At 42.3% G+C, this 20436-nt stretch overlaps 1 protein-coding gene across 2 annotated transcripts in view; it reads left to right on the top strand.

Annotated features, from left to right (window-relative positions):
• Positions 1-20436, top strand: part of CAP2 (cyclase associated actin cytoskeleton regulatory protein 2) — a 91138-nt gene that overhangs the window by 49421 nt on the left and 21281 nt on the right. For both annotated transcript variants that reach the window (XM_034762346.1, XM_034762348.1), the window contains exons 5-7: positions 8137-8280; positions 8793-8878; positions 10873-10978. In XM_034762346.1, the coding sequence (XP_034618237.1) occupies positions 8137-8280; positions 8793-8878; positions 10873-10978 (336 nt within the window). The remainder of the gene's footprint in view (positions 1-8136; positions 8281-8792; positions 8879-10872; positions 10979-20436) is intronic.

Below are 20436 nucleotides of genomic sequence, written 5' to 3'. Positions count from 1 at the left end.
GGGGCAGACACCACCACCAGCACTAGCCTCTCACAGACCTTGCACTTCTCAGTGTGAGCACTGTCATCATGTACGCATGCAGGGGACAGACACAAGTAAGAGGGAGGCTTCTTCCGTCTTTGACCCCATAGCACATCCATGTAGCAGCTGAGCACCATCTTACCATTTTAACGGATATGCTATTCATTGCCTCTCGAGGATCATGAGTGAAATAGTAAATGCCTCTGGACACAACACTAATAATCCCTGTAGCACCTTACTGGATACCTGCTTGAAACATTTCCTTTTAGGATTTATCCTTTCTCCATAGTCCTTCAGCCAGTTTTCAATCCCTGCAGCTATGTTCACACTCAAGCCCTTGAGCCAGATAAGCTTACATGAAACCATTTTGATGTAAGCATTCTGGTAAGAATCCCTAATCCACTAGGGACCATGTTCTTCATTTTTTGCACACCCAGAACTGAGGTAGTTCACTCCCTTGGCCAGCATGTCCACCCACTTCCCAGCACTTTTGGGCTGCACTTACCCCCACTACATCTTCTGGCAGGAGAGACAACGTGGCGATTAGGCACTGCTGCAATCTCCACCTCTGGCAAATTTGCTACCACTAGTGACCTGGGATTGGGGTTTTTGCCATCATAAACACAGGATGAATCCGGTTAGTGGATTTTAACAGTGGCAGTGTTTAGAGAAGAATGATTGTCCTTCTTAAAGCCAGGTCTGGCTCCAGGCACCAGCCAACCAAGCACATGCTTGGGGCGGCCAATCTTAGGGTGGCGGGGGGCAGCTCGGCGGGTGGGGGGGTTCCGGCAGTGCAGCGCTTGGCAGGGGGTGTTCGGCAGCACGACGCTCCGCAGGGAGGGGTTCGGCGGCGCTCTGCGCAGGGGGAATTTTCAGCAGCGCGGCGCTCAGCAGGGATGTTCGGTGGTGCGGCGCTCCACAGGGGTTTTGGCAGCGCTCCGCGCCAGAGGGTGTGGGGGGGTGTTCAGGGGCAGTTTCAGTGGAGCGGTGCTCCGCGGGGGGCGGGGGTTTCGGTGGCATGGCACTCCGCGGGGGGTGTTTGGCTGCGCTCCGCGCAAGGGGTTCAGCAGCACAGCGCTTGGCGGGGGTGGAGGGTGTTCGGCAGCGCGGCGGGGGCTGTTCGGTGGCGCGGCACTCGGCGGGGGGGGTTCGGCAGCGCAGCACTTGGTGGGGGGGTGTTTCGGCAGGGCAGGGCGGCAATGGGGGGGGGGTGTTACGGCGGGGCGGCACTTTTTTTTGCTGCTTGGGGCGGCAAAAAAGTTAGAGCCGGCCATGCTTAAAGCTGGAGTGTCCATGAATGCCCATGTTGGAGTGGTACTACTGCATGTGATTGCTTTTTAAAACCTGAGAAGCTTATATAGCTAGTCAGCTCAGTCTTCCTGCGTGCTTGTATTTTCAGTTAGTCCACGTGCTCTCCTACAGCTATTTTCTGTCCTGAAATTTGCTTCAGTATATTGTTAGAACATACAACGTAAGGCATACCATGTAACAAACAGAACCCAGGATTATCTCGAGCAGCAAAAATTAGGAGCAGATCAAAAGCTTGATAACTGCTCTTGCCTGAGTATCAGCCCACAGTTAGGAGTGGAATCTGTTCAGTTTGCCTGGAGTAGCAGAACACCTAGATGGGTCTTCACAGTTTGACTGTAGGAGTGTCTCTTTGTTGGTTATACAGTGCGCTGCCTGGCCAGAATGGCCGCAGAGGGTAACGCGGTATGCAGTAGCATGCAATTCTAATTATAAAAATTGTCAGACTGACTCCAGGCTCCCAAGATAAATATATTGGGCCTGATTCTCTGTTGGTGTATCTTGGCACAGCTCCACTGAAATTTACACCACCCCAGGTTTCTTCACTGATTAGGAAGCTATTTATCTTTCATGTTCCTGGCTGTTTGCTTTCCTAACATTTTATGCATAAAAATAAAAACCACAAGTGACTAAAATAGTAATTTGTCAGTTTTGACAGAACACCTAGTAGTTATTAGGTTGGGATTGCTGTGGTTTTTAAGAGAAATACATCAATTGCCATTTAAGTCACTGCTGAATCACATGCTTCTATCAATAGACAACTGACTCGGTAAGGCCAGGAATTTTTCCCCACACTTTTGTCGCACCTTGTTAAGGCCCTCGTCCTGCACTATTAGTCAATCGGAGCTTTGCCATGGACTTCTGTGAATGTAGGAACAAGCCCTAAGTGTACAATTGTGTTGGAGACACATTTAATTTAAGAAAATCAGAAAATTCACTTATGTATGGAGGGTCTGCACAAGGCCCCCTGCATGGAAATATTGCTTTAGCCCTCCCTGAGTGGATTGGTCACACAGGGTGATCTCTGAAGACAGATCTGTACTGATCCCGAATAAGCTGGTGTGGTGAGGGCCTGTAAGCCCAGGGTGGGGGAAGTTCTACTGAAGCTGCAGCTGCACATATTTAGCAGTAAGCTACTTGCTCCCCACTGCACAGGGGCAGAGGATGCTATTCTGGCCCATAGGCTGAAGTAGCAGATGCAGAGGGGCTGAAATTTCTTCCCACTCAAACCTCGCACAAGACAAAGCCCATTTGTGCAAGGAGGGGTGAATCATCTCGTTCCATGGAGGAGGAGGAGTGTGCAAAAGGAACAGTCCGGCAGCTGCCTTTGAAAGCTGGATAAATTTTTGCTAGGAAATAAACAAACAGAAAATTGTAACCATTCAAGGGATCCAGCTATTTCCCAAGCAGCAAGCCCTGGAGTTTCAAGGCTGTTTAGCAGCTTGTTTGGGTTTTATTTAGATTCAGCTCTGAAAATCATTGGCCAGCCTAACACAGGCACCACCTCAGTTGAGTTCAGATTGTTAATAAAATAGAAAAATTATTCCATCACAGTGCCGACATTCTTGAATGTCAAAAACAAAACAACCTTTCATGTCTTCCTTATGCATAATAAAAGAAGGGTCCAAGTCCAATTAAAAAAAAATGCTCTTTACAGATTGCCTTTAAAAGAAACACAAACATTTGAAAGTATGGAAAAGCACAGTTAATGCACCCAAACTCTGCAACTGTAGTTAGGCCAGAAACTCTTAGATGATTTTATCCATCCATAAGAGTTTCATCTCATCAGCGATAACAGAAACTACAATGCCTTATTCTTCAATACACGGTGATATCACTAACTCTGGCCTACCTTATGGCTATACACAATTCACAGTAAAAGAAATACTGTACTGCTTGGTGGAGGTGCAGGGAATTATTCTAACTTGGAATCCAAGATGGGAAGGATCTAGGATGACCAGATAGCTGTGAGGATGCAGCATCTCAGGTTACAACTCATCAGATGCTAATCCAATCACTCTGTGTAGCTCCAGTATTGTTTCGCAATGACCACTCTACTCTCACTCGAAGTCAGGTAACCTGGATGCTGTAACTGGAATGTACTAACTCAAGCTAACTGTTGCAGTATGGGCATCATGGATGTGCACTGCAATTTTGTAGGACTTGGACGGAGTATGTTAAAATAAACCCCTGAAGCCAGTGTTTTGCGTTCAGTGACTTCTTTGGAGTGTTTTCAGCTACCCTAACCACTTCAGTAGCCTTATCACTCTGATTTAGTTTTTTAATGCAGAATTATAGGGAATGGATTAGTTTGGTTTAGGTTAGATTTACTAATAACGGTAAGAGATTCTTGTCTGGCATTACTAATTATTATAAAGGCTGAAGGGTAAGAGAGAAGCTAAGAATTATATTTGGTATTTTTCAGTTGTACTATTCTGCATTTTTAAAATTTCAGTAAAATGATGTTGTAATAGAAATGTATCTAGTGTTTATGTACCAAGAGTCCTAAATTACCTAAAGTAACTGTGCCATCTTACATGACAAGAAATTTAATGTAGCACATGCCGAAGACATGTTGAAAATTTTTTCCAACTAAATTGGTCAGATTAATCTCTTTGAATTGATTTTTTGTTACAGATACAGTATAGAGATTCACTTTATTGCAATGAATATTAAATCAGCTGGTTCTTTTAGAATCCTGAGCAGATCCATATTGCTCCTATTGTAGAGCCCAATCAAGAGCTATTACTGCCAGAAGTAAGAGTCTTTTATGAATTAATTCCCCCTCACCATATAGTCAAATGCACTATATATCATTCGTCTAATAGTACATTTAATTCATTTTAAGACATTTGGATGCTTAGGGCTGGATTGTGACAGACCCTTGCCCAGGTGCATGAGTAACAAGAAGCGCCACACACACACACACACTCTTCCTTAAGAGCTGCATCATTCCTTACGAGCAACACAAAAGTGATGGAACAGGGCTGAGGATCTAGCCTACTGTGGCTGCTCTGTTTCCATAGCCACTACGCTATCAGTAACTCATTATTTTGTAGACTGCTCTGAGACACTTTGAGGATGAATATAGCTGCTGTATGAATCCAAATTCTGCTCCTTTCAGTTTCTCTAGCACTTAATATTTCATCTTTAAAAGCCCTACCATGGGCTTAAATAACTTAATAGAAAAATGTAAAATGGACTACATTTTTAGAAATATTTAATTTGTAGTGAAGTAAAAGAAAATATATATCTTCCTACATTCAAAGCAACAGAAATACTATAAACACACGTAAAATGAATGGACATAATCTTTTACTGAAGTCATGGGAGCTTTTCTGTTGACCTTAGTGAAAGCAGGACTGAGTCCCCTGCCCCCCGTAATAATAATATTTATCTCTTATTTAGGGCTTTTTATCCTTGGGTCTCAAAGCATTTTACAAATGAAGGTAAGTATCATTAGCCCCATTTTACATATAGGGAACTGAGGCACAGAGAACTGAAGTGACTTTCCAAAAGTCACACAATAAGTCAATGGCAGAGCCTGGAAGAGAACTGAGGTTTCCTATCTACCAGTCCTGTGCCCTATCCTCATGACCATGCTGCCTCGATATGCAAGGCCTTTCGGGAGCTACATGTTCTACTCCTGACATTCTCTTGGGTTGTTTGGATCTGGGCCATGAAGGTTCATGATGAGCTAGAGACTGTAAACATTCCTTAGACTCTAGGAGCAAATTGGCACAACGCAAAAGCAGGGCAAATACTTTATTTTTTTAATTTCATTTTTGCTAGCCACTGTTATACTCAGATTCCTGAGTGTTGTATGAAAAAATAAAAATTGTAAACAAACAAGAACTTTCCCAAACTTAATATTATGGTCACACAACCAATTTTTAAGTGATTGCAGGGTCTTTTTAGACTTAATGACTTGTAGTTGGGGAGCCAGAGATATTAACTTTCTGATCCAGTTAATATTGTAAATATATTTTTTCCCTTTGTGGAGGCAGGCCAGATATCACTAACTTTACAGATGCACTGGTCTTTCTCAATGTGACAATAATGTTCGAGACTGACTCCTTTAAAATTTTTGAAACCCTGATTTTTCCCCTGTTGCTGGGAAAGCCTTTTGACCACGTGTTGACTTATGGTAACTTTGACGCATTTATTTTAAGTAGGGGGAATATTTTAAGAAGCTTAGGTCATGCGGAATGGCTTGAAACACATGTTAAAGGGGAGGGAAATAAACAAGCAAAGTTTACTGCTGTGTGTTATTTTTTACAGCCATCAGAAGTCATGAGATATTGTTACCCAATCAGAAGTCATGAGATATTTTAATGGCAAGGGAGGAAGAAGGTCATCCTGTAAAGGTTTTCCTTGGTTGATCTGGGGAACATTTGAACTTCTCTATGTCACAACTCTCCCCCAACACAGAAAAGAAAAACATGTAGCTCTCAAGAGGCCATTTAGGAGCTTTCACCTTTTCCCCTAATCCCACTTTTGGATACATCTTTTGCAAATGAAGCCACTTACAATCAATCAATCTTTTTTTGCTGACTGGAAAGTCTTTCTGCTAATTAATCTCTGTTACACTTCCTACCTATTTTAGGAATTGTATAGCATCCATCACTGTAGTACTTAAGCACTCTGATATACCAATTTTTTACTACAGAATGGACCTGCACCTTGACTGGGCAGGTAATTGTACAATAATGTGGCATGGTAATGCTAGTCCTCAAAGTATTCTGAAAAATGAATTTTCTCCAATAAACAGTTAAGTCAGTCAAACAGTTACACTCTTAGGAAAAGTGAAAAGAAATATCTGTCTCAGACAACTTTGTCTGTAAATACTAGTGGCCAACTTCTCCCCTCGGTTATATTTGAGGAAAGAGTGTGGGCACTGAGGAATGGTGCTCTCTCAAGTCAGTCACATGTCAGTGTGTGGCATGTGTTAGGTGACTGAACTTTCAAAATCAAACACTGAGCCACTTTTGTGGCAACATATTTTAGGGTCGCAAGATAGTTTATATTACAGACAAGAAGATGCGGATAAATTCTCACTCTGCAGCAACAAGTGTATATTTCTGAATGTGGTAAATTTTCCAGCAACTTAATGTTCTGAATGAGTTTACCTGATACACTGGACAAGTATGATTAATATTCATGCTGAATAAACTAATAGCTTAAATGATGTCTGTGCTCTTCCAGCTTTTCTCTTCATTGTAAACGCTGTTCATCGCACTGAGTACTCATTCTATTGGACTGTTTGATGCTGGTAAACACAGAGCAAATTCTACTTGGTATAGCAATACATCAAAACAAATATTTTGTACTTCTAAAAAACAAAATCAGACATAAAATACATTTTGATAGATAAAATGAAAACCCAGGGCATTCCAAATGTCCTAAAGAAGTTTCTGGAATATCATATGAAAAACTGTCACAGTAACTCCAAGATGTAGAGTCATTTTAGGAGTGGGGTCCTGTGATCCAAGAATCACTTAATGCCAGCTGATAAGGTTATGGGCATATCCTGATTCTAGTATGTACATTTTGATTCACCAAAGAATGTCACGTGAGGTCTCAAGTTAAAGTCAGTGTCACACTGGTCATTACTATCATAGTGAAATGTAATGTATATATGCACTGAAAATATGTTTAAGTCTGTATCAAGATATTTGTCACCAGCAAAGGTGAAAAACAGGTTTTCCTCCGAACGGGAGGTAAGAAATATGTCTCTCTCTCTCTCTCTCTCTGTCGGGATGTAAATTAAGCATTGTAAACTAACACAATGGCTGCCCATTTACATATGAAGTCAAATATTAATGGAGAGATGTGAAGCAAACAGGGAAGGGGCACACAGGAAAAAAGAATCTGTGGAAGGTTACCCTGTCTGAATAGAGACCATGAACTTCAGGGTATATCTAGAAGACAAAGAAGATACCCCTGTGACGGGTTCAGCCACAGAGACCCCTTGGGACTGTCACCTGATGTGCTGAAATTACCTCTGGAGCCCATTTTCCCTGCCAGCTTGAGACTCCAGAACCCTGCCTTGTTGAGCCTGACACGCTAGTCTGTTGCAACACAGACTCAGGTTCTGGGCCATGCCCCCAAAGCTGCAGACTTTAACCAAAACCAGCTCAGCAGGTTACCTCTCCAGCACCCAGACACCCAATTCCCAATGGGATCCAAACCCTAAATAAATCAGTTTTACTCTGAACAAAGCTTATACAGGGTAAACTCATAAATTGTCTGCCCTCTATTACACTGATAGAGAGATATGCACAGATGTTTGCTCCCCCAGGTATTAATCACTTACTCTGGGTTTATTAATAAACCAAAGTGATTTTATTAAGTATAAAAAGTAGGATTTAAGTGGTTTCAAGTAATAACAGACAGAACAAAGTAAGTCACCAAGCAAAATAAAGCAAAACACGCAAGTCTAAGCCTAATACATTAAGAAACTGATTACAGGTAATATCTCACCCGCAGAGATGTTCCAATAAGCTTCTTTCACAGACTAGACTCCTTCTTAGTCTGGACCCAATCCTTGCCCCTGGTACAGTCCTTGTTAGTTCCAGCACACATCTCAGGTGGTAATTTACGTTGCAATGCACATCAGTATTTAATGGGTGGATGTTTTGCTGTTGTAACTGGAGTGGGGCAAATGAAGTTGTGTGGTGAGCTTACAAGTGATACAAGACATTGACCTTTATTCCTTCCCTAAATCGATGGCACTACGCAGAGAAATACTGAGCACAGAGTCTTCCAGTCTGCCAGTGCTAACAATAGTTTCATGTTTTCCTGCAGAGTGAGATGGCCGTGCTGCTCAAACCAATATCTGACAAGATCCAGGAAATCCAGACCTTCAGAGAGAGAAACCGAGGAAGTAAAATGTTCAACCACCTCTCAGCTGTCAGCGAAAGCATTCCTGCACTTGGGTGGATAACAGTGGTGAGTTACACACAGACTAGGGCATTTTTAAACACATTTCTTAATGGTACTCCATAAACAAATAATCAAATCAGAGCCGTCCCTAATATTATTTAACTCTGCATTCCCATCTCCTTATCTCCTACACTCAGGCCTTGTCTACACTAGGGGAGTAAGTCGACCTAAGTTATGCTATTCCAGCTACGTGAATAATGTAGCTTAGGTTGACTTACCCCAGTGTGTTCACTGCATTGTGTCGATGGGAGATGCTCTCCGGTCGACTTCCCTTACTCTTCTTGGAGAGCTGGGGTACCGGAGTCGACTGAAGAGCGCTCTGTCGTCAATTTAGGGGGTCTTCACTAGACCCGCTAAATCAATCTCCCGCTGCATCGCTCACAGCCCCGTTGATCTCCCCTGTAGTGAAGACAAGCTCTTAGTCTAAAATACTGGTGGGGGGTTTTGACTAATGTTTTAAATCTTCTCTTCTTTTATTTTTTTCTTGCTATACTTGGGTGATGGTGCTGTTCTCTTAGTCTCCTAAACCAGGCCCTTATGTCAAGGAGATGAATGATGCTGCTACCTTTTATACTAACAGGGTGTTAAAGGACTACAAAAACAGGTATGTTGCCTGGTGTTAATGTCCACACTTTCTCTATGGATAGTTTAGAACTAGCTTTACTGAGGTGCTAGCGAGTACTGTATTATTTGCAAAAACATCACAAGAAAGTGTTTTGAAAATTAAAAAGCATTCAACACATGAACTCCCCCCCCCCCCCCCCCCCCCCCACAGGCAACTACAGCACTACCCTGTCTGACTGATACACTGCTGCAGAGATGAAATTCCCTGACTGCCCATCTTGCTTTTCTGCTTGAAAAATTGCACTTTGGCTCTATCACCTGGAGTCCAGCTCCATGCAGTTGAGACTTTACTGCCCCTTGATGCAGTTTTCCAAAGGGCTCTCTTTGCGCCAATGCATGGCGATCTTAAGGGTGTGGGCACAGGGAGGCATGTAGTTGCAGTAGCAGATACGGTGCAGTGCTACTGGTGTTCTGTGGCCTGAGATAGAGAGAGGATGACTCCTTTTCTGAGCCCCTTTGGAGAACTCTTGCACAAATCCCATTCGCTTGGCCTTTGCAGAGGGGTCAGTTTTTAGCCGTTAGTACCATATTGTTACTAAAATACAATACCTGCAAATTTGTTTTTTTTTCCCCCTTAGCCATCATCTTCCATGACAAATTAGACTGATTCAAAACCCATTTTTGTTCTTTTATAGAACATACCTGATTTAAGTCCTTAGATCAGGTCTGTTGCTACACATTTCCATCCACTCTGGTCAGCCGAGGTAAAGCAGCTCACAATTTAATCTTTTGCCCAAGTAAAAATTAATCTGCAGATCTGAATTTTTGTGAAAGTTCTTTTAATTATAGTTATGAATTGCCTGCTGGAGCCCCAAATTATCTTCTCTGGGTAATTCTTTGCTCCATTTCAGAATGTACTTTTTGAAGGGGCATAAGCACCCGTGGGGAAAGTGCACCTTTTTCAAAGGACTAAACTACATGCATGATTTTTAGGGACGATGTTTGTTTAGTATTTCACACCAAGATATTTCTGAGTATTGGAGCTGGAAAAGTTATATAAAAATATACAAGCAAGACACAGGCTTTGAGAGTGGAGATTTTCCTCTGAGGCTTCATTTACTTTAAGACCTGATCCCACTGCTAAGCAATGGAATCAATGGGAGTCTTTCCATTGACTCCAACAGGCCGTGGATCAGGCTTTTAGTGATCACTGTTATGATCTTTAACTAGATTTTCACCATTAAGGGCTCCATCCTATGAACAGTTACTTCTGTGCATATTCTTACTTCCACTCATTGTCCCATAGCAGTCAATGATAACCATCCGGGTGCTTGGAGTTTAGGAAAATTAGGCCACTTATTTAGGTGCCTAAATAATAATTTGGGAACCTAACTTATTTTTGAAAATCTTGGCTTATAAATATGAGTCTAACAGAAATTATAATGTGACACCATATTATCTAGCCTAAAGATACACATAATCTTTGCTTCCTGACCACCCTTCATTTATGACAACTCCTCCTTTTCTTTTGAGATTAATATTTTGGTTGCGTTTAAGAGTTTATAAGGTGCTGGTTAAAATGTTCCAAGGGGAAAGGGTAGCAGAGCACATGCTGGGTTGAGAGGCATAAAGGAGAGCGACAAGCTACCTTCGGACTCAGAAGCCAGGACACTTTACAGAATACGCTGATCTTTAATTTTCTAAAAATCAAAACACTGAGGGGAACCAGGTTTGAATTCCTGGCACAGGGCCCCATCTTGCTTTATTACTGCCCTGGTTCACTTTGAGCCTGGGCAGGAAGCATTCTGTCCCGGAGCCCTCTTGTTCCCTTATCTCTCCTCCGCAAGGATCTCAGTCTGCTAGGCCTCACCGTTTGCTGGGCTGCCTGTCTTTTCAGCAGTCTTGTAACTTAATTGTCTGTGGCCAGTGACAGATGCAGTATCTAGTCCGCTTTAAATACAGGGTAGCAAGTATCTATATTTAAACACTAAATCATACATAGAAATATTTCCTTTTTTTTTTCCCCCCTTACAGTGACTTACGTCATGTTGATTGGGTGAAATCATACTTGAACATCTGGACTGAGCTTCAAGCTTACATCAAAGAGCATCATACCACAGGCCTCACCTGGAGTAAAACCGTGAGTGCTCCTCCCCTTTCACTGTCAGAACAGGAAAACAACACTAGCTGATTCTGCTTTTACCAGATTCTGGCATTACTGCAGTGAGCCCAAACATTATCTCTGGGAGAGGAAAGGACTAAAAAAAAAAAAAAAAAAAAAGACATTTCTGTATTTAAAATTTTTAAAATATTTTAAGAAGGGGATAAGACAAATGTGACACAGGAAGAAGATTCAAAACAAAAGCTGACAGTGCAAAGCAGTGAACGTTGTAGTAAGCCTAAAAAGCTACCCATGTCTACACTACAGACCTTACAGCGACACAGCTGTACCACTGCACTGTAAGGTCTCCTGTGTAGCTGCTCTAAGCCGGCAGGAGAGAGCTCTACTGCTGGCATAATTAAACCACCCCCAATGAGCAGTGGTAGCTATGTCGTCAGGAGAGCATCTCCCGCCGACATAGCCCTATCTACATTGGCACTTTTGCCGGCAGAACTGATGTTGGTCAGGGGAGTGTTTTTTCACACCCCTGACTGACAAAAGTTTTGCTGACAAAAGCTGGTGTAGACAAAGCCTTAGTCTCCTAGTATGAAAGATCTAAAGTGGGTTGGGTGCATTGATAAAATAAAATGGAGACCTGAGCGGGCAGAGGTGGACATCGTAATCAAATAGTCATCAGACATGAACAAACTAGGCTCAATGCACGCTGGCTGCAGGACTTTTCTTTCTTTAATCTGCATTTGTGGGTAGTGCCATCTCTACCCTCATCTTTCCTTTCACTTTGCCAAAGCATCACGACTGATGGGCCCCAGGGAGGTGAAACCTCCCCAGAAATTTTATATCTTACAGAAATCAGAGACAAAATAGTGCTGGCTGTATTGCTGTACAACTGTGCTTCTCCAGGGCAGAGCAGGCAACAGTCACAGCTCACTGTTCTTAGCCAGTAGCAGAAGTGACATTCTTTTTGCTCTCTGCCGAGAACAGCTGAAACATGTGCGAAAGATGGATGGAACGATGCTTCAGGACAATTGTGGCCTAGACGTTTGGGGAGGGGGAGAAATTCTTTGGGCTCCTAGTTCTCAGCAGCAATGTGGGAGGAGTAGGAAAATTAGATTCTCCAGGTCCGGTGCGCCATTGCTGGGGGGGATAGAGAGCAGAAAAAAGATTAAGAAGGGGATAAAAATTAAGGAGAGAGAGTGAAAGGTGGAAGAATGGGAGGGAAAGACAGAGAAGAGGAAGGTTTAATAATGAGAAAAAGAAATACAAGGGACACGTACCACGTTATTATAGTATAGATAATTTTATTTTACTATGTTATATGAATATAAATAATTATTGAGCTCCATGCTGTGTGTATATATTGTGTGTACATATATACAATATAAGTACATTTTCATTGTGTTACAGCTATGATGTGTAACCGCATGAGAGGATCATCTGGCAATCTGTTGTCTATTCTTCTCTTAAATAGGGTTAAACTTTAAGAATAAAGAATTTGCTGTGTTTGACACACATGCAAGGATTTTGATCCCCTGTCAATATAAAAATGTAAGAGTCTAAGATTCTTCTTGGGATTCTAAAGAATGTACTCACATACTTATTATCTAGTTAGAGGAATTCTTGATGTGAGTCAAAATGTCTTAGGCCCTGAAATGTCATTAACAGTTTTTTGGTTTTGGAGTGTCCTATTTTTTTTTTTTAAAGCACACACATACAATATTGTTCATAGTTTCTTTTGTGTACGCAAATAAAGACAGTTTTAAAATTTGTAATTAAGTGGGATGGGACAAGTCACCAGAATGTCACCGTTTCAGGCCAAAACAGTTTTCCAATCCAAAGACATAGAGGAGCTAAAATAATGTTTTATAATGGAGGCTAGCTTTAACTTCAACTATGAGGATACCTCTCTCCCCCGCCCCCAGTATATATGACACATGTGAGGTGAGATCCATGTGATAAACTGCATCTAACCACTAAGCCACCTGTTCTGAGACTTATTCTAATATTACAAACCCATGGTTGCCAAATCACTACGGCCTAATAGTAGGAGTCAGGATAAAGGCCCTGATGCAACTTTTATTGTAGTCAATGGCAGTCTTTCCACTGACTTTAATAGGAGTTATGTTGGCCCAGAGAAAGAAACACGTATTAGGATGCCAAGGATCACACTTGACAGGTCTCTTTAGACACATACATTCACTGCACATGCTTTGCACTCAAGGGGTTTGAAACTTACTTCTGTTCAGGGAAAACAACTGTGCCTAGTACATCATGTTACTTGTGCCTAGGGATAGCCTTTGCTTAGGTTTGTACTGGACTACAACTTTGCATGCTTTCCTGAGCACCATGCAAGACCATGCAGCATAGCAAGTGCAAGTTCAAGTTCAAACAAAGAAGAAACTAGCATTTGCTGAAATGTGTGTACTTTTTGGTCTGAACCAAAGTAAAATATTAAACTTTTTTGAGGTGTCTGAGAAATTAGCTGCTTTTTTGTGGGGTTCTTTATTTAGCAAAGGTTTCAAATATTAAACTTCACTTTCTTTCTCAGTGTTTGGTATAAAATTACACCCTTGCTGCATCCTATTCTATTTTAATCTAGTCAGTGGGTGTGAGAAGAATTATCCATTTTGAAATGATTATAAGACAGGGCTAAGGAACTCTATTACCCGGTTAGCAAAATGAGCATTAGAATAAGGGCCAATTTTATATCTGCTAATATATAAAAGAAATAATTTTATTTTACATAATGGAATTTTACAGGTATGGAACTAATATTATAAGACAAAGCTATCTCATTTGCATTTTGTCAAATAGGAGTCATTTTTAGCTTTGTGTGCACCTGCAAGCTTTCCCAGAATAGTAGCTATTGCAGGATACATTTGACTGGTTGTAAGACAGCATCTCAACCTCCCACCCAGGGTCTCTCTGTTTCCTTTGGTTTAATTGTCAGAGTGCTGAATGCAAACAGAGCGAGACCCACTATTTGTTCATATCAAATATAACTTCTCCACAGACAGTACTCAATCCATCACAGTTGGTTAAAGACTATTTACTTCATCCATAGTATTATTTGTTTCACTCACTAGAAGTATGTCCTCATATCTGAAGTAGGTTATCCTGAAAGTATGGTTCCGTTAAATCTCAGGTGACCTGGGACTCAAATGTCAAATTCTAAACATATTTTCTTATTGATGTGATATGTAATTCTTTTGACATACCATCAAGTGAACCTTACAAAGTCAGAAGTTTAATAAATTAGCATGCATCTTCTCTGTTTAGATATTTTCCATCAGACACCTGTAACAAATCCATGAGTTATTAAAATGGTAATATGATTTTTCTTTAAAAAGTAAAAGTCAGAATTAAACAGTCACATATCAATGTTTTTGGATAGTTTTCAGTGAATCCCTGAATATATACTCAGGCTTTCAAAAGTGATACACCTAAGAGTGTCGGCCAGGCATAAAGTGACTGTATCATAAAGATACTGCATTTAAAAAGGGAACTTTTGACCAATTTAGCACAGGTTTAACTCCCAGTGAAATCAGTGGAACTATTCACAAGGCCTGATCCTGCACTATTGAAGTCAATGGGATCTTTGCCATGGACTTCAACAGGTCAGGACCAGTCCCACAGTGCATAAAGTTGGGCACATGCCCAGGTGTTTGCAGGATCAGGGTCTTAGATAGGTATTGTGGGACTATTACAAACGAAATTCTTAATCTTTGCAAGGAATAGGATCCACTTATGTGCATAAAAGGAAAAACTGGTAGGTTGGCTAGGCATTGAGAAAGAGGAATGTTTATGGAAAGAAAATGTTGGTACAGAATTGCTATTGTGTATAGAAAAAAAACTTTTGAACAACTTGAATGCATATTTATAAGTACTATGTCATACAAATAATTTGCCTTTGGTATTTATAAAACTGGACAAGGAATGCTAGAAATCACACATACACACAAATAAAATAAATCAATCAGTGTGTTTGGGGTTTTTAAAGAGAGAAAAACTGTCTTGGAAAATGATTAGCAAATTACTAATTTTTCCCAAGCAGTTTGCAAATATCTTGTGAAAATGTACAAAAATCAAGAAGATAGGAGTTACCAAATTAGATCAGACCATTAGGGCATCTAGAACTGTATCTCTGTCTCTGGCACTGGCCAGTTCTGGATGCTTTAAGAGGAAGGGTCCAGATAGGTCTTAATGGAGTACAGTATAGAGGCACTAGTACAGGGCACATAAGGGTGAAAGCACACACAAGCAATCAGCCCTCATAATATAATCACAGGAACTCTAACAGCTTTTATTATTGTGCTTACACTGATAAATATAGATCTGTACAGACAAAGATTTTGATAATGTGCCCTGTTCTGTCACCCTTATTCACTTTGGTCTTGATTCTGCAACCCTGTTGAGTAATACCTTATTCCTCAAGCAGTCCCACTGAAATGTGTAATTATTTGAAGAGTAAGTTACTTCTCAACGTGCATACAGGTGGCAGAACTGAGCCACCTGTATTTGCAAATTTTTTAACAAATAATAAATAGGGTTAGTGCATTTCTGGGCACTTTGCTCATGGAAAAACTATTCACAAGACTGGCTCCCATTGGAAGAACCTGAGGGACTAGAACCTAGGACTACGGCACGTTTCCTCTGGAGGACTTTGTGAAGATAGACATTGGAGGAAGTACCTCTCAGCAGAGCCTGAGTAGCCACCCCTCACAGCCCACTGATCGGCTCATGCTGGTATTTAAACCAGGAAGCCATCATGGCGAGCTGTCTGAGCAATGACACAGACTGCCTGCTTGCTTCTGCCCCAGACCTTACCTTGCTCTGGACCCTAGACTCCGACTTCTGACCCTGGTTTGTCCCAGTCTCCATTATTTATCTGCTGTCTGTAACTTGGTCCCTGATTCCTTGATATCCCAACCCAGCTTGACTCTGACCCTGCTACTTGCCTGGTGCCTGACCCTGACGTCTTGGTATCCTGACATGGCTTGACCCCAACTCTGCTACTCTTCTCCTGCCTGCAGTTTGGTAACTGACCATGCACACAGGCTACCCACAGCCCAGCCCTGACAATTTACTCAGGCCACCTTAATCCCCTAAACCCATCCAACCCCTCCCCAGATGATGGAAGGGGCAGGCTGCCCTCCAACCAGTAGCTCCCCGAGGGCCTGGGACCTGCAAGACCAAGTCACCAACCTGCAGGCGGAGAACCTCATACTACAGACCTGAGCAACGCAGCTCACTGCCAAAGCACAACCCTACACGAACAGCTGGCATGCTTACAGGAGAAGCAGCTACAGTATGTGCCCAACAGACCACCCATCGCCTGAACCAATGCCTGAGGTGCCACTGCCCAAACAGTTTGTCAGGAATTGTTGGAAATTTCAGGGGTTCCTGAACCAAGGCAGGCTGCTCTTCCTGCTGTGCTCCCAATGTACCCCACAGACCAGACAAAGGTGGAGCTAATAGTCAGCCTGATTGCCTGTGAAGCATTCGTTTGGGCTTCCCTCCTGTTGGAGCAGAGCAGACCTGTGGTCTCTGACTGCGACTCCCTCTTGCAAGCCTTCTCAACCATCTTTGATGACGCACATTGTGGCTGCTCTGCAGAGGCTGCCCTCTGGAAGCTTCGCCAGGAGCAAGGGCCAGCCACTTATGTTGGCATTTCCAACAGCGTGCAGCGGACGTCCAATGAATGATGCTGCCCAACTACATCAATTCCGGTGGCGCTCAGCGAGTATGTAAAAGATGAGCGACCCTGCCCCACCTGCCTACAGGCCTCTACTGAACTCACATCAACTCTCAGCTGTGTGAGTAGCAGGAGGAAATGAGGGGTGGCTGGATGACCCCATGTCCACCCTCTACACCAAAGCCTGTAGGACCCAGTCCTGAATCCATATAGGTCAACGTGGGTCACCAACACCTGACCTCAGGAGAAAACAGACAGCAGTGAAGCTCTTTTTACTGTGTGGTGCCAGAACACACCATTGCCTCCTCTCCAGCTCAGAAGAGCTCAGGAAATTAACCAGACCAGGCCCAGTAGGGGGGTACAGCCTGGGCACCACCACACCGCATGCTCTGGAGCCACCCCCAACCCTCAAGTAGAACCCAACCCAGAACTGGTGGGTGGGGACTAGAACCTGGACCATGAGAATTCTGGGCTGCTAACAATTCAACATCGTCATCGGGAGCTTAAGCTAGGTGTTCACTGGAGTGCCCTGTGAAGCTAGGCACTGCAGTAAATACTGCCCAACAGGGTCTGAGTGGCAGCCCCTCACAGCCCACTGATTGTCTCATGCTGGTATATAAACCAGGAAGCCATCATGGGGAATTGTCTGAGAAATGACAGACTGCCTGCTTGCTTCTTCTCCAGACCTTGCCTTGCTGTGGAACCTAGACTCTGGCTTCTGACCCTGGTTTGTCCCAGACTGTGCTCTTTGCCTGCTGTCTGTAGCTTGGTGCCTGACCCTGACTCCCTGGTGTCCTGACCCAGTTTGACCCTGACTCATCTCCTGACTGCAACTTGGTAATTGACCAGTGCATACAGGCCGCCCACCGCTCAGCCCTGCTGACACCCATGGAATAAAATATAGAATTATCTTTTCATCATGATATGCAAGCATAACTTCAATGAGTGTTAACTCAAAGAGGCTGTTCTTGCCAGTATGATCCAAAATAATTCAAAGTAAGGTTTTTGGGAGTCATTGAATTGATTCGAATGTGTGAAGATTCAGAAATCACGTGAAAGGGTGGGAGTCATGATACCTGGTTCTACTACACATTTCCTATGTGACCTTAGGTAAGTCACTATGTGTTGTGCCTCAATTTACCCATCTGTATAATGGGGATAATAATATTTACTTACCTAATAGAGCTTTGTAAAATTTAATTAATTAATGTTTGGACATTTTCAGATGTCAGAAGAGACTGTTGAAGTGCAAAGCCATTATTATAATGAACTGTTGAAAATGATCAGCATAGCATTTCCCCCACACAACAACTACTCTGTTTTGTGACAGTTGCAACCATGTTTCCTTGTTACCACTTTTTGAACTCTAGACGAAATCTACAGCTGTAGTAATAAACTGTTCCTTCTTTCAGTTGTCATTGGTGAAATGCAAGAGACTACTGAACTACCTTTCTCTCCCTCCCCCCACCCCACTTTTCCCCCCTCTTTTTTGAGAAAAGGACTGAACAGCTGTAGTATAAGCTATCAGGAATGTCTCATAAAAGTTTTAGTTTGCTGGAAGGGTTGAGTGTGTTGGGAGGGACCAGGGAAACAATGCAGGTTTACTTTATGACCTGAAAACAACTGGCAATAAGGAGAGTTTGCTGTAGCTAACTGTACCTCAAATCAGTGCTAACAAACAAATACTGCTTGAGGATTATTTTCCAAAACATTAATCTCAACTTACTTGTATAGAGCTGGGATAAATTGTTTTTTGTAGATCATGGTCATTTGGGACAAAATTTACCAGTTTTCGATTTGATGAAATAGTCTCAAAATAGTAGTGAATATAGTGATAATGTTCTCTTTAACACAATCTCAAGGAAACACTAAACATTTTCCCCATTTATAAATCAAACACAGATACCTAGGAGAAAATCTTCAATTTACCAACAGTTTCAAAATTGAGATTTATTTACAGTGGCCCGATCCTACTCCCACTGAAGCCAATGAGAGTTTTATCTGTGTCTGCAAGTCTTACCTCCTAACACATATTTTTCTAAAATATTAATAATGGAATACATAATATTTTTAAATGTTCTTTAAAAAACTGCAATGTTGATTAAAACTTCCATAAGCATCTTCAGCGAGAACCAGAGATAGATCAAACAGTGGTAAGTACTGCAGCCCATAAATTAGCATGCCAGTCTGCCCGTATATTAGTCCCAATACAATCATTTGGCATTTCATTCCCAGCTATATAAGCCTCCTCTAGACATTCTCTCATGGAATCTCCACCATTTCCTTTAACACCGCAATATTTTCCCATAAAACTTTGTCTCGTCCCTACCATCTGCCTGCTCAGATGAGGAGGCTGCAAAGGCTGATTTTTGCAACCAGCAACCTCATGCTATCTTTATAGTATATCCCTCATGCTAGGTTTAGTTTGACCCATTTATCGAGAAGCCACATAGCCACGTCCAGGGGGAATTATAAGTCTTGCATTCTTACGTGGAGTACAGTTCATATTTCTTTTCTGACCACCCTCTCAAAAGAAGAGATATTGGGAAGGTATAAACACACGCCTGATGCAATTCCATGTTTCCAACAAGAACTTCAGAAAATAAACGATGCACCCACAATTGCCAGCGACACTCATCTTTCATAAAACAAGGGGTTAACATGATCAGGCTAAATTCTACCCCGAGTTATAGCCGTGCAGCTCCACTCACCTCAGTGGAACTGCACAAATATAAGTAAGGGCAGAGTCTGGACATAGTGTTTTAATTCTCTAGGTCTTGGTAAGAGAACATGGCTTGCCCCGCCCTTCCCCCCTGCAAAAAAAAAAAAAAAAATCTTCTCTGGGACATCCTTCTGACCCATGTTGTATTTCCCTCTCACTCATTTTTGCTGACCAGCTTGTATCACTTTAATGTTAGCCACTTCCATTTCACAGAACACGCTGTGCTCCGAGACTTGCTGGTGCAATGCCAAGCTGGAGATTGCCTGGCAGAGGTTCCTGAAGAAAGCTTCAGCCGTCACCCTTCCCTTGTAAGACAGAGTCTCACCACCGAGACACTAACATTATAGAAACTGCCACGCAGGACATTCAATGTAAACATGGCAGAACACCACCCAGTGCTGAAATCAGTTTTCCCACTGGTGTAGATAGGGTTGGTTATATCCAACACACCTACTAAGAAAGGTGTCCTTGCTCACTCTTTCTAGCAGGGGTTGGCAAAACTATATACTAATTTGACCCTATCTACACCAGTGGCTGAACATTATTCAGCCCCGGTTAAGGGGAAGCCTGAGGAGACTTGTTTGACACCAGCCATCAAGTGCAGCTTGAGCTGTAGTATAAACACAGCCATAGTTTCCGGAAGCAGGGGGATGGAATGGGAGGACTGAACATACATAGAAGGAAAAGGAGAGAAAGATGTCTATAATCAATTTCCACATTTCTTTTTAACTTTTAAAAAAGAAGCAGCTTAAATAGGCCCATTATTTTACTTAATGATAGTACATCAACATTCAGCTCCGGGGTGATTTAGAGAACCCAGACTTTGTAAAGCATCTCTGATTGCATGATTGAACGGTACCATTGCTCCGTGGGGACATAGGCCCTATGTTAAATCCCGAACAGGTGATAAATGGCACAAATGCATAAAAGCGGCTTCAGAGCTGGAGAGCCAGACAGATAAATAATCCTGCCGAGCACCAGAAAAAGAGGATTTTTTTTTAATTCACAAAGACTGCAGCCCCTGCACATCAGCTGTTTCATCTTATAACTTCCATATCATTG

This window comes from Trachemys scripta, chromosome 2 (assembly GCF_013100865.1).
Source record: "Trachemys scripta elegans isolate TJP31775 chromosome 2, CAS_Tse_1.0, whole genome shotgun sequence".
NCBI classification, from domain to species: Eukaryota; Metazoa; Chordata; order Testudines; family Emydidae; genus Trachemys; species Trachemys scripta.
The sequence above is the reverse complement of the archived record's forward strand: the minus strand, read 5'-3'. Positions and strand labels throughout refer to the sequence as shown.